The 15,443-nt window shown below is 46.8% G+C and overlaps 1 protein-coding gene across 2 annotated transcripts in view; it reads left to right on the top strand.

Annotated features, from left to right (window-relative positions):
* Rnf144a (ring finger protein 144A) overlaps positions 1-15,443 on the top strand; it is a 120,001-nt gene that overhangs the window by 12,695 nt on the left and 91,863 nt on the right. For both annotated transcript variants that reach the window (XM_039112710.2, NM_001082410.1), the window contains exon 2: positions 13,002-13,184. In XM_039112710.2, the coding sequence (XP_038968638.1) occupies positions 13,110-13,184 (75 nt within the window). In that variant the 5' untranslated portion in view covers positions 13,002-13,109. The remainder of the gene's footprint in view (positions 1-13,001; positions 13,185-15,443) is intronic.

Here is a 15,443-nt window from a genome sequence, read left to right as displayed (position 1 = left end):
AGACAGGAAGTGCATACCAGACACAGTATTGAGTTTTAGGCTAGGTTGAGTTTAGAATTTGGACCCGTCTCAGAAACTAAAAGGAAGGGCAGCTTGAAGGAAAAGGAAGAGAACCCTTTTGAGCTCATCCACCAAGGGGCTGAGGGTGTCCCTCGGATGACTGAGTGCTTCATATGCATTAAACCCTTGACTCCACCCCTGGCTATGCACACAACTATGATCTCAGCACTCAGAAGGTGGAGGTAGGAGGATGAGGCGTTCAAGGTCATCCTCGTCTTCTTAGTGGGTTCTAGGCTTCCTGAGGTACATGAGAGATACTGTATAAGATTTTTAAAAAGGTATTGCCTAAAGGTTTATGTTGGTGATTTTCAAAGCCATGCGCCAGCTATAAACCAATGGCTAATGGCCTAATAAGCATAATCACTTAAAGTTCACATAATCCTAGTGCGTATTGGTTTATTTATATTTGGATCTTTCCTTGTCTGTCCAGATCCCAGTCTGCTTTCCTCAGCTCTGCTTAGGTGGAAACAAGGAATAGTTACAGTGTAACTGTGGGCAGTGGGCAGCCGTAATAAAGACCTTGAGGGAGAAAATAAAGGTTTCTTTGTAAACATGAATCCTTTAATTCCTAGAATTTTTTTCTTTAAGAAATTAGCTCAAAGGAACTTCTTATTTTTTAAAGATGAACTAGCTGTGGGAAGGAGGTGAAATGTATCATGTTGGCTCAGTCAGAATGTATCCCTTGGCCCAAGCTTGCGGAGGCTCTAGATTAAGGATGAATGTATTCTTTTTCTTTGCCATGCAGCCTGCCCCAGAAAACAATGCTAAATGTGGAGAAGAATAAATGATTTGTGCCCAAGCGCTTCATGTTTTCATTTCTGATTTAAATGTAATAGCTCCAAATGGAAAATATTTAAATGTGGTTAAATAAACATCATTCACTAATTAGATAAGATTTTTTTAGAGATTGTGGCCCTGGGAAAATGTTTAGATTACTAAGAGAAAATAATTGTGAGGCAGGATTGTATGTAAAATGCCTTTATCAACATGGAAAATACGCCAAGGGAAAGACTCATAACTCACAAGAACGTGACTTCTGTTTTGGTTTTGGATCTTGACTTTTTTTTTTAATTGTGGTTTTGTAGTTGTCTTCCTGTGTCGTTGCTTGGGTTCAGCCAACTGTTGTCTGAAAACACCCAGGGGAGGACCTTTTCCTGTCCCGATTTTGCTCTTGATATGATTACAGAGATGCATGCACATTGTTTTAGGCAGCCTATGTAAAGCAGAGAGGATATACAGTATATGGGGGCTTGGGTGTGAGCTCTGTCTTCGGTGGCAGACATAGAGACCCAGCCCTTACGCTATCTCTGTTCAGGAACCTAGAAAGTTTCTCTTCCCTTAGGGTCTCCTATTTAGGCAAAACCAGGATTCCTGGCTTCAAGGAAAAGGATCCCATGGTGTCTTAGCTAGGGTTTTATTGCAATGTAGAGATTCCATGACAAAGGACAACATTTAACTGGGGCTAGCTTACATTTTCAGGGGTTCAGTCCATTATCATCCAGGCAGGCATGGTATTTGAGGTTTTTTGGCAGCCAGGACTGAAGAGGGTCTTCACCTCCCTGGGTGGAGCTTAAGTTAAGACCTCAAAGCCCATCTCCACAGTGACTCACTTCCTTAAACGAGGCCCACCTCCTAATAGTGCCACTTCCTATGGGTCAAGCATATTCAATCCACCACACATGATGAACCCTTATGAAGCAGGGCTGGGGGATTTACCAACAGACATTTTACATGTAGATCTCAAGCTCAGAGGCTTTTAGAAAGACAGGTGATTGAATAGCAAAAGCTCACCAAGAGGATAACGGTGAACTTCTTTCTCCAGGGCCAGCCAGAAGCAGGTTTCTCTATGATGGGTGTGAATAGGGTGTTTTTGGCTTTGGTGCTGGCTGGTATTTTTGTGAGTTTGACACAAGTTAGCATCACCCGGGAAGAGAGAACATGGAGTGGTGTAATAGCCACCATCAGGTTGGCCCGTTGGCAGGTCTGGGGAATTTTCTTGATTAATGGTTAATGTGGGAAGATGCATTATACTGTGGGCAGCTTCCATTGCAGCTGACCTGGGCTTGTATAAGAAAGTAGGCCAATTCCAGAGACTGACCCACCAACCAAAGAGCAAGTATGGGCTGGACCTCGGCCTCCCTGCACATACATACGTAACAGATGTGCAGCTTGGTTTGGTGTTGCAAGTCTCCCAACAACTAGAACAGGGCTGTCCCTGACTCTGTTGCTTGCCTATGCATCCTGTTCCCCTAACTGGTCCACCTTGTCTGGCCTCAGGGGGAGAGGATGTGCCTAGACCTGCAGTGACTGGATGTGCCAGGGTGTTCTCAGAGAAGAAAGGGAAGGGGTTGGGAGGAGGGGCGTCTGAGACTAAGCTGTAAATTGAATAGATAAATTAATTAATAAAAACAACAATAAACCAAACCAGACAAGCAAAGAGAAAAGAAAAGAGACTGAGCAAACCACTGGGTTGTCAGTAAGTGTTGCTGCTCCATGGGCTCTGCTTCAGACCCTGCCCTGAGTTCCTGCCCTGACTGCCCTCACGACAGTGACTGGATGTGTGAACCAAATAAACCCTTTCCCCACCTAATTGATCACGGAGTATATGACATAACAGAAAGCACACTAGGATCACTCTCCAGCTGCATTTCTCAAGGTCGTAAGGGCCCCCTGCTCCCCTTGGCTCCAGAGGACCATGTACCGGAAGAGGAGAAGTTCAAGGATGGACATCTGCAAATGGAGGTGTGAGGTAGATTTATGACAAAGAGTGGGCACCAGGGGGTTGGGGATTTAGCTCAGTGGTAGAGCGCTTGCCTAGGAAGCACAAGGCCCTGGGTTCGATCCCCAGCTCCGAAAAAAAGAACCAAAAAAAAAAAAAAAAAGAGTGGGCACCAGTAGCTTAAGGTTGATGTCGCTTGGGCCCTTGGGATGCACACTTGCTACTGTCTCTGTGGGCAACATGGGCTTTCTTGTGTTTTCTGATGTGGTCAGCAGGACCGGGCAGCTGGGAGGTCTTTCTCACTCTTTCCTTCATCATCTTTCCTGCCCTTCTCCCAGCCTCAGCTATGCAGAGACTACTGTTTTACAAAAGGACTGGCATACCTGTCGATTTTGGGGTTTGGGGAGGAGGCAGAAGCTGGGGCCATCACCGGCTTGATCCCAAGTGATAACTATAATACATTCCATGGTGAAATATATTATTTTAGATTGAGATGTTAAACAAATTGTAAACTATACCTTATTTTGTATGCATGTGTGTATGCCTTTGTGTGTGAGAGGCTATTTGAGTCTCTCTCTGTGTGTGTGTCTGTGTGTCTGTCTGTCTGTCTCCCTGTGTGTGTCTGCGTTCACAGGTCACAGGACAAATTGCATGAGTCAGTTCTTTTGCCTGTGTGATTTCAGGGGATTGAACCTAGGTCATCAGGCTTGGTGCAGTTGCCCTGATTCACCCTGCCAGCTCCCCACCGAAAAGCCTTTAAATGTAAATGATGGCTCATCCCAACACATACATTATAATTTCACACAGGACAAGCATTTCAGCGGATGAGCCAGAGGTCTAAGATAGGCATTTTGCAGTGGTGGTTTAGAGAGAAATGAGTAACAGACCAGGAAGGAACCCTCCTGTTATTAAACTAAACAACAGCGCAAACATCAGCACTGTTTCAGGAGGGCTGCTGGTCAGCTCCTGTGGAGGTCAGGCCCCTGCAGATCTGCTTGTAATGGTGAACCTGAGAAGGGTGGGCAGAGGCCTGCAGAGTCAGCATGCCTGGCACCTCCCAGTGTGGCAGCTGTGGTCAGGGATTGTGCAAGATGAGGCAAGATGAAGTCAGAGGAGAGGGGTCTTGCCCAAACTCTCAGCCACAGTGGGACTTAAGTGGAGGCCCTTGACTTCCGTAATTGTTCCCAGTTTATTCATCTACATGGTGAGAATGATACGTCCATTACTTTATTCATGGGGCTTCTTTGAGGACTGGAGCCATCATGCCTCTGAAAATGTAAAGATAGACATTAAAGTGAACCCAAGAATACCTCCTGGTGGGAAAGGGTGAGACCTTCTCGTCCCCAGCAATGGAGAGAGCTGGAGTGTGGAGTTGTAGCTCAGTGCTAGAGTGCTTGACAAGAGTCTCCAGGCCCTGTGGCCCATGGCCTGGCACTGTATAAAATGAACAAACAAATATTAGAAATTAGAAATTGCTAATAATTTAACACCGCAGCGGGTGGTGTTAAACCTACTAATGGCTGCTTCTCCTCTGTAGTTGAATCAGATTTGCCTTATGAGTTTTGGCACACCGTTGTTGAGTGCATACATGTTTTTATGTCTTGCAGTAGAACTTGCCTCTTTATATTCTGCATCTTTATATTCTGTAGTTCTTCTCCTGTTGAACGCTTGCCATTCAGTTTTCTTTAGATTAGCTTGAGCGTGGTGCATGTTTCTCCATCCCTTAACTTTTAGCCTGCTTCCTCAGCTTTTCAGCGGGTTTCCTCTAAATGATGCAATGGACGGTTGTAGTTTTCTTTTGAGCTCATCCTCCTTTCCACTTAATATAATACTTTTATTAATTTGAAGATTTCATAAATATATGCAATGTATTCTGAATATATTAATTCCCCCTTCTCTCTTCTTAATTTCTCCTGGGTTCACTCACACCCTTCCTTCCCTTCTAACTTTGTGCCCTCTTTTAAAATTTAATTTCATTATGCACAGAACGATTTGTGCTGCCCATATACTCCTGTGTGTGGAGTCATCTGGAGGAACATGATGGAACTATCAGGGGTCATAGGGGTCATACCGTTTAAGAAAATGAACCCCCCATCCCTTGGAAGCCATCGTTGTCACCTCCTCAGCTAGGTGTAAGGGACTCATGATCCATCCCTCTCGTTCTCCATGGTGGAGAGTTGCCTGGCATGATCTTCTGGTGGAGCCGCAACTGATGTGAGTTCCTGAGTGCAGTGGCCCTATTATGTTCAGAAGACTCTGCTCCATTCCCAGCCTGGGTCTTACAGACTTTCTAAATCTCTGTTCATTCCCCTGAGCCTGCCGGGTGGGGATAAAGATCTGTGATGGAGAACCACATAGACACTCACTCACTCTGAGAGGTCGTGATTTCTGGTTCACCGCCACCCGCTGCACGAAGTAACTTCCCGGATGAGGCCTGATACCCACATCTCTTAACCGATCTTTTTAGACAAATCACGTGTAAAAATGATTTTTTTGATATGGTTGCCTAGCAGCTCTAATACCTATGGGCAGCTATTTTCAATTCATTGCGTCTTTTTCTCCTTCTGACTTTCCTACTTGCATATTTATAGGATTACCAGGCTATGATTAGCCAATCGATCAGACCTTACAAAACCAAACATTTTCAGTAGCTGTCTTATGATGTAAGCTCTACACTTCTAAACCTAACGCCCCTTCAGCAAGCACTACGCCACTAGACTGTATACTAAATCACCCTTGCCATAGGGCATCCCTTCTTGCTAGCTCCAGCCCCTGTGGAAGATCATAGCTGTGACTCTGATTTCACTTTCTACACAGGGTTTGTCATGTGGTTTCGTCTCAGAACCTCATCTCCCCAGTACTGCCCTACAGAATGCAGATGGGAGTAGTGAGCCTACAGGCTTCCGTAGAATGAAGCTGACGTCTTCAGCCTCTGCCCTAATGTGTGCCATTCCTGTCCCCACCAGTGTCCAGTCACAGTGTCCTGCAGTTCCTGGCTGTGAAGGTGGAGAGGACTCAAATCACACAAGGCTCAGAGAGCTACCTCCAGAGGCCGAGCCATTTTAAAAACAGGGTTTTGAGAATTGACCTTCTAAGCAGTAAGAGACCCTTAGAGATGCCCCTGTTCTTCTGGCTGTCAGCCTAACATTGTCATGTCAGAATAGCTCTGGGCACTTTTACATGGTGAGATGTCTGAAAGGCTTTATTGACCCACCCATTCCTCTTGGCTCTGTTAAGTGGGCAGTAATTGTCTGCATAGTCTTTGTGTGGATAGTTTCATCTTCTGTTGTCTGTGGGGTTGGCTACAACTGATTAAGAGCCATTAGACAAGCCGATAGCCTGGGAGAAATAAGATCCGTGGCCTTGGTGGGACTTTCCCAAGAACCATATCAGTTCAGTTGCACTTTTTTAAACAAGATCTACAAAAGGAGTCAAACTTAAAAGGTTAGATTCTGTTTGTAGGAACGTCCCAAAGACACAAGACCATTGGTGCATGGCAGAAACGACAAATTGCCCGTGTGAGAGCTCTGCGGGAGTTCATTTTAGACTAAAGACCATTTATTCATGTGTCCATTTATTGGATGTGCATGTATGTGTGTGCATTGAGGAGGGGGCTCCTTTACCGTGAGGGTCTTGGCCTCAAACTTGTTTTATCAGGCTTTTTGGCCGACACCTTTTACCAGCTGAGCCCTCTCACTGACCCTGATGGTGGCATAGCACTATGACCCTGTGAAATCACTAACCACACTAACTCGTAAACTCTAAATCACCTTATCTTACCTTATGTGTATAACATGAATATAATAACATTACAAATGCCCAAGCTAGACAGTACAGGACCATACAGCACACAGCACTTCTCCCTCCTGCCCAGACCTTCAGTCTTGGGATACAGAACCACCCACCCCGTCATAGGAATCCTCTCCTTGTTAGAGTTCCCATCTCTCCCAGCACACATATGTTTTGGATAAAAAACATAATTCATCTTGCTCTTTGGAGAAATTCTTCCTTACTCAGCAAATACAAACCCACCTCATTCTTCTTTAAGATTTGTCGCCAAGGGAACTGCTTTCTGAGTTTTTTTTTTTTTTTTTTAAAGTCACAATGTGTCTGATTGTCGCACGGCTCTAAATAAATTAGTTTTTCTAGTGTAACATCCCGACCGCAACAAGATTCTTATTTTGCGCCTGCTCCTGCATCCAGTGGGGTAAATCAATTGGTTCTTTGTGAGCAGCTTGAAGCTTAAGAATCGGTTTCGTTTTTATGAGTGATTTCTTTGAATTGGCAAGGATGGCAGAATAGCCAGAGAGAGACCTTTCATCTCAGCAAGAGAATTTAAAAAAAAAAATTAATTGATATCCAATGAGCCAATGAGTGTGCTTCATGCTTGCCTTGAAAAATGCTTCAGTTGCTTAATTTACCCCGGAGAAGGAACATGTTAAATAGGTTCCTTCAAGACAACAGGAAAAGGGATTGCTGAGGAGCCCTGGGTGGCTTCTCAGTGGACAAGACTCTCTGTATAGTATGCAGATAAACAGAGAGGTGCTTTATTGACGCCAGACAAGACCCCCATTCATACTGGACTCTAGGAGCTCACACATGTGGAGGCCTCTGCTCGCAGCCACTGTGAGAACCTCCCTGCCTACCAATGCTCTGGGTTTGGAAATCCAAACTTTCAGAGCCAACAGCAGCTAGAAGACAGTCCTGGGACTGGGGAATGGGAAGATCTGGGAAGAAGCAGCCAGGTCCCTTTGGGTCCCTTTTTTGTTGTGTGCCTGTGCAAGGAGACATGGGTCTTTCTTCTCACATTTACTTTGTAGTGACAGCCACAAGCAGGTGAGCAGAGGCTAAATGTCAGTATACCGTGTGTGTGTGTGTGTGTGTGTGTGTGTGTGTGTGTGTGTGTGTGTGTGTGTGTGTGTAGATGGGGGTGAGCAGTAAAAAGAAGAGAAAGAAAGCCCTGTTTGTGGAGCCAGGAGTACAGGGAATGAGGCCTTTCCTGTGGAGTTTTAAATCATAGTTTGTGGTATGTTATACATGGTGGTTGTGACCCTTTTCGAGAGGGGGGAAAAATAAGTAGTGGCTGATGTTTACTGTGCCAAAGATTGTTAGCCTCTGAAAATCTAAGGCTGTGCAGAGTTCTCAAGAAGAGCAAAGGGAAGAATACATTTTCTTTGGGATTAAGTTGTCCCCATTTTTTTCTCTGGCGTCCCCAGGAAGAACTGTGTCTTCAGTCCCGCTCAGGAACGGGAGGCTGTTTTACAAATGTCTTGCACATTGCCCCTTATTCCCAGTTGTGTCTTAGGTGGTTCTCCATTCCAGCACGTGAAGGGCCATTGCTTTGTCTCTCAGGAGGATGATGTCCTGCTACAGATTTAGCCTGCTCTCCTAGTCATATCCCCCAGCGTTTACTCCATGAATGGCTCCCAAAAGCTGATACTTAGTGGGCCACTATTGTTCCCCCTGAGTGAGGGCTCCGGGAGTTGCCCTATCCCCTGACTTTCTAAAGGACACGGAGTATAGCTTTGGCCACACCGATCACTACTGGTGCCCTGTGCTTTGTGTCTCTGTGAGTTGGTGTTAGAGAGTGAAGTGCATCCTCAGATTTCTACTGCCCTTTCCTCTGGTGCCCATGCACAGGTGAGCTCTTGGCTGTCTCCTGACGATACACATCACAGACACACACAGTTCTTCTGTCTGCCCCAGAGCAGCCTAGGGACCCCATGTTTGCCACCTGCCTCCATCCCCACAGGTGTTTTGCTACTCTCAGCTCGGATGCTTTACTCCTCAAAGTGAAAACCTGGAAGCATCTTTGGCCTTTTCTCCTCTCTTTCCTCTCCCTCCAACTCCTTTCTCCTCTTCCTCCTCAGTTCCTTCTAACTCCCTTTTGAAAGGGTCCTTCTTCCTTTCCTTCCCTCCCCTCCCCTCTACCTTCCCTCCCCTCCTTTTCCCCCTTTAGTTCCCCCTTCTCTCCCTCCCCTCTCCTCTTTCCTATCTCCCTTTCTCACCCCTACTCAATCCTTTCTCTTCCTTTCTCTTCCTACCCACACCCACTTCCCCCTGACCTCCTCTCCCCCTTTTTTCTCTATTCCATTGCTCCAGAAACTCACCTTGGAACACATCTGCCTCCTCTCAGCTCAGCTGCTGGGACTTGCCTGAGGCTCCCACACCCACCTGACTGAGCTGGTTTCTTCTCAGCCTTCTCTGTGCCCTGCTTCCATTTCAGTAAGTCCGTTACCACCCCTCAGAGACCTTGAGAGACATCTCTAAGTGACAGCACCCTCCCCAGGCAAGGCTTTACTTTAATGTATCACTTAAGACTCACAAGTGTGCATACACGTGGGTGTGCTTGTATCTGTGGGCAGATAGGTACACATATACTGAGACTACAGAGGTCTAACAGGCTGTCCTACAGTCTCACAGGGCAGCAGATTATCACCTACAAAGTTTATACTTGTGCAGTTTACTTGGGCAAAAGGTAATAGAATTGCGAAGGAAAACCTCATGGTGTTTGCAGTACGTGTGCTTTTGCGTTGCGCTGCTATGGCTACCCCGTGGCACACACAGCTTTGGCGCTATGAGTTGGATGTGCTGGGAAAGGGGCCAAGTGACGGTCCCAATTCTGTATTCTCCTCACAAACCCAGTTAATTTAGTAGTTCCCTTTATTTAATAAGTCGTGATCACATATGGCCCCCTCTATATAAAGATGTGCGTACACCTGATGAAGGGAATCAGTGTGATCATCCCTTCGTATTTTCTGCATAGGCTTGGCTTTTGGGGTGATTGACTTTCTGTGACGGCATCCGTGTTCATATGAAGGCTCCTTCATATGACACTTCAATGAGGCACTATTGGGATTGCCTGCTGGGAAATGAGACATCTTACTTAGTACTTCATTGTATTTTTATTTTCCTTGGGACAAACAAGTGAATTTTGTTAATTACTAGAAGGGTCATGGGTAGACACGGGGTTCTATGTTGTGCAAGATTTTTAAGAGCAGGGACTCTCTACCCTTATGTCAGCAAAAGTCCAAGTACAGGTGAGGAGTGGAAGATGAAATTAGCATAAGCCTTGTGAGTATCTGCAGAACGGGCATGGAAACACGGCAGGTCTCATTGGGATACATGTGGAGAGGGCGGGGCATCCACAGGTTCTGCTGCCTCACCACTGGCTCATGCTGCAGGGCGGGTGGTGCGGCATTCCCTGGAGTCACAGTCCTTGCCTGGGGACGTTATGGGAAAATATGCATGACACAGAGCCAAAGGAGAAGCACCTGCACTTAAAAAAAAATCAAAATTCATCATTCTTCATGTGTGCTAAATCAGCAAGCGAATGAGAAATAAAACACCTTTACCACCGCTAACAGTGTCAACTGGCAACTTCTCTTTAAAAATGCAAATGAAGGGCTGGAGAGATGGCGAGGTAGTTAGTGAGCACTGCTCCAGTGGAGGGCCGGAGTTTTGTTCTCAGCACCAGCATCGGACGGCTCACAACTGCCTGTCACTCTAGCTATGGGGAGTCCAACAGCTTACTGTTAGGTTTGTAGGCACCTGCAAGCACACATGCATACACACAGACAGGCATATACATGCCTGTCCGTAAATAATAAAGCACACAGTATGATTCATCACTGTAGAAGGCATCCCGCATATGGATTTATGCCTTTAATTAGCACACGTTAATTACACATAGTAACGGGTTCGTTGTGACACTTCCACATGTGTGTATAATGTATTATGATCATATTCGCCCTGTTTTCCTCTCTTGTCTTCTCACCCTCACCAGACCCCTTCTTTCTGATCTCCCTTCTACGTCTGTGTGCCCATCTTCCAGAGCAAATGCAAACAGGCTTTTGTGACCATGAGCTTTGGGAATGAGGGAGTCAGTGGGCTTTGCAGCCTGAAAGGTTGAAGGGCAGGAACACTGAGCTCCTAGCTTGGAGCCCAGGCAGAGTTTTGCAGCTGGCCGGCCTTTGCAAAGCTCCTCTTGATGCAGCTCAAAGGGGCTCCTATCCCCCGTGTGCTGTCCGAACAGAGTGTTGCTTTCTTGCTGGCGATTGCGTTGCTGTTCCTCAGCTCTTCTCATGTGGGAACACCAGCAGAAAGGTGGATCTCCAGAAGGAATGTGCTGCCTTTAGTCTGAAGAGTCAGAGGTTATTACCAAGTGAAGGCAGAAAATAGACAGGAAGCCTAATGGTGGCACTTTCTGAAATAACCATAGTGAAGCTGTTCAAGGCCAGCTTTCGAGCAGGTGAGAGGCTTAGGAGGAGGGGTTAGGGCTCCGCTGGGGAAATGGAATGAGAGCTGAAGGCCTCAGTCTTGAGCAGTCTGCTCATGAGTGTTGCAAGAAGAATGAGCATTTGCCTGCGGTGTGGGCAAAGCCTGATGTCCTAGTGTAAGGGAAGAGAGAGGGATATACCAAAGAGACACGAGTCTGCCTACCAGGATGCCTGTCATATGGCTGCCCACTCACTGAAGGGGCCCGGAAGCTTTCTACAGGTAGGAGCAGGAAATGGTCACTGGTAGTCTATGCTCCATGACTAGGAATTCATCAGAAACAAAACAAAACAAAACAAAACAAAACAAAACAAAACAAGAGTTCAGACAAGAGTGTTGCGGTCCTGGTGAGCACAGCCACACATGAAGAAATGCAAAGATTTAGAAATTCTAACGCAGTCTTACCTTATACTTTTGCTTCTTCCAGGAGCTTGTGCTTCTCTTCCCTTCCTCACCCCTTCCCTCCCTCTCCCCCTCCCGTCCTTCCTCCTCCCTTCCTTCCTTTTTCCTCCTTTAAACTAATAGTTTCCCAGATCTGTCATTCACATAGTATGAAAGTCACCATCTTCGAGTCCCCATGCAAGGGTTTTGAGCATGTTTACAGATGGTCTTGTGACTGTCATCATTTCCTGATTCCAGGATGTTTTCCGTAACCCATGTCTGTGTAATGAGTCTCAGCAAACCAGGCATTATCTTTTTCTCCTCATAGATTTGCCTGTCGGGACATTTTGCCTCAGTTGTTTCATTAATGATGAACGTCTGTGCTCGTCATTCTTTTGCCTAGCATAGTGTGTTAAAGAAAGAGCTTCCAGCCGGGGAAATGGCTCAGTGGGTAAAATGCTTGCTGCAGACCCAAGTTCAATCCCACAGGACACATGTGAAAACCTAGGCATGACTCCGGCAACCCCAGTGCTGGAAAACAGAGACTGAGGGATCCCCAGATTTCCTGGACCGTAGCTTAGGGCAAATGGTGAATTTCTTGTTAAGTGAGAGACCCTGTGTTAAAAAAAAAAATAAGGCATGATAGTGATTTAAGAAGAACTTCCAAGGATCATCCTCTGGTCTTTATACTTATCTGCACAAGTGATCATACCTCTACACACACACACACACACACACACACACACACACAGAGTCATCTGTGTCATAGTGTGAATCAGTACTGCAGTTCCTTCCAGGACCAAAACAGTTGCACAGTCACGCAGCACACCAGCTAATGGACGTCTTTGTTGTTTTCACATGTAGCCTAGTGTGGATCATGCCACCGGGTTCGTGTGTGTCACAGGACCTAGTGAGTAGCTGCCTTTCACTCCCCATCCTTTTGTTTCATTATCGCAGGCATTTCCTGGGTCATAGGCTAGCCTTAACTTTAATCAAGAGCTGCAAAGTCTTTCCCAAGCAGACTTCGCTGCCTTGCACCCCCACCCGCCCTGTAGATCTCTGCATCCCATTTAGAACATTTGTTGTAATTACTAATGGAGAATATGTGCTCACCCTCATTCTGTTTCCCAGGGCTCTTATTTCTCCTAATTCCATTTTGCTCATTATGCATTCCTGAGTTGTGGGTTTCGGTGTTGCATTTCTTGATGGGAAGAGAGTTTCCATTGAGTGCCTATAGAGACCACCATATCCCTGTAGGAATCCCACTGGGACAGACAGAGCTGGGTGGTCCAGGCCTGGAGGACGGTCCTTGATGATGGATTGATCTGTTAATTTCTCGGTGGAATTTGCTTGTTACCTACTGAACCATCATTACTTCACTGGCAAACTGTACTGCTACTCTGACGCTTAATGTGACAGGTTTTCAGACAGCTGTTTACCCAGCATTACCTTGGGCTTGGAGATAGGAAGGTCAGGGTCAACACCTTGGTCCTTGTTAGCATCCTGACCATGTTGTCTTCCTGTTATTCTTAGGTTGACCTCTCTCTGATCTCTTGCTTCCTAGGTACTTTGTGCTCTGCCGAGTCTGGAATACCCAGGGCTACTTTCTCAGAGTCATATGGACTCTTAGTACAGAGACCTCTTTCTTCAACCTATGGAAAGAAGCACCTGAATGCTCATAAACACAGCAGGAACCCAAGACCTGGCTGGAAGACACCACCTCTCCTCATCTCTGCCCCTCCCACAGGTAACTTTGGCCTCTAGAGATGAAGGCTTAGAAAACTTCCTTTCTTTCTTTCTCATTACTAAAGTCTCAGGCCAGGGACAGGGACAGTTGGACTGCCTGAATAGAATTTTCTACCCATCCTAAACCATGGCATGTAGATAAATTCCTCGTGGGGCTCTCCTGGATGAATTTTAAGGGGTGTTGTAGATGCAGCCTGTTAAATTTACGCTTTGTAACAGGCCTCTCCTCGGTTGATTATTTTCCCTGTGTGAGGCTGATGCCGCCGCTCTCACGCTGGACCTTAGTGACAGGTTCACGAGGCCGTTGTCACTTATGTGGCTCATCTGGGGGTCTCCTGTGTTCGTTCATGCTCTGGCAACATAAGGAGTGAGTTCTCTCGTGTGTGCCTGGTGCTCTTGTCACTCAGAATGAGCCATCAACACAGCGGCAGGACTGGCTCCTGCTGTCTCTCAGGAGGAGGTATGAGGACGGGGTAGGGGCAGCCATGGGAAGATACCATGTGCAACTGATGGTGTGAGGAAGTAAATTATGATACATGACAAGACACAGATGTCGTGAGAATATAATGTAGGGAAAGCTTTCTAAGTACATACATAGCGGTTTTTACAGGTGGCCAGGGAGAGCTTTAAAACAGGTGGGATTTGAACTCAGACTCCAAGGAGCTACAAGCATTAGCCACTTTGCACCTGGGAAAAACCCATTATCGAGAGAACCTGAGGTCACTGAAGCCTGGAAGCAGTGCATCCTGGGAGCTTGCAGGAGCTCCGTGGAAGACAGGGTGTCATGAAGGGAGCCTAGGAAAGCTAGAGTCAGGATGCTTAATGTGACACTGAAGGAATGTCACAGAACTGGACAGAGGGAAAGGACTGGCTGGAAAGGTTTAGACTGAGGAAGGGGCTCCAAAGTTCCTTTGTAGAGTCTGTGATGACAGAACACCCCATTGGGGTGCCACACTGGCACTATCCCCAAAGCCTGTGATAGGAGGTTGATACGCACTGAGATGGATGGAACAGCATTCTAACCAGTGGCTGCTGCTTGAAGGAATAAGATATTTGGGGGCGGGATTTAAAAGCTGTGCTGTGGGACCTTCTTGTATCATGAAGAGCACGTGTGAATGTTGGCCAGTAAAGGAGACCTAGAGGAGACATCCAGGAAGGAAGAGGCTGGGCACTTGAAGGCATTTTCAGAGGGCGTTTCCAAGGAGCCGTGTCCAGGTCCTCGTGGGCTGGGTGAGGCGAGGAGCAATGGATGCTGGGATCTGAGCCATCTGGGTCACTGGTGGTGTTAGTGGGGTGGTTTGGTCTGGTGGCTGTGATGGTGCTGGCAAGAGGGATGGAGACAACTGGGAACTGCTGTGAGCAGCTTTACTGCAGGAAGAGCATCATTTGTGGTGCAAAGGTCAGAAGAGTTATTTATTTTTAGTTGGAAACAAGTTTCCGTGGTCCTCGTGCCAGCGTGAGCGGCCGAGTCTAATGACATCATGCACATCCAGCTCAGAGGCTGCTGCAGCCACTCTTGTCTCTGGCATAGGAGGTACCAGGGCTTACCATGGGAAGGCTTTGGGTGGGTGTGTGGTATGGTACGTGACACGCAGCTGTGCTTCTCTATGATCTAAGGGAATAATAGTTCACCCGCTCTGATGGTCAATGTTGACTGTCAACTTGGCGGGATCTAGAGTCACCTATGAAGGGACTTTTAGGTTGGATTAGTTGAGACAGGCAAGCTTACCCTAAATGATAGGTGGCATCATTCCATAGGCTGAGGTCTTAAACTGAACAAAAAGGAGAAAGCTGACTGGACACCAGCGTTCATTCCTCTCTGCTTCCAGTCTGCCGATGCAGTCTGACCAGCTGCCTCATGCTCCTGCTGCAGTGAGCTGGACTAAACCTACACGGCCCAGCTGGGGGAGTTGCAGGCTCACGCTACAGGTCACGAATTAAGTCTCTGCTTGGTTAGACAGAGAGGGACAAAATGAGAGACACCAGGGCTGCTGGCATGCGGAAGAGACGAGGTGTCTGGTCACAGTGGGTACTGAGCCCCTGCAGTGAGACCAGAAGAACTGAGGCTTGTGGTGGGGGCTGAGGGGAGGTCCATACCCTGAGAATTAGGGACTTAGAGAAGGTCAGTGTGGCATCGGTGCCTCCCTGAGTGATGAGGGAACTGGGAATCTTGGGGTGTTTGTAGAAATAAAAATCTCTATGGTACCTTCTCAGAGCCCCAGAAATGCAGGCATTCTTTTGCCTTGCATTTTCTTCATTT

The sequence above is a fragment of the Rattus norvegicus genome, chromosome 6 (assembly GCF_036323735.1).
Source record: "Rattus norvegicus strain BN/NHsdMcwi chromosome 6, GRCr8, whole genome shotgun sequence".
Classification (NCBI taxonomy): Eukaryota; Metazoa; Chordata; class Mammalia; order Rodentia; family Muridae; genus Rattus; species Rattus norvegicus.
This window is presented reverse-complemented; position numbering and strand designations above follow the sequence as displayed.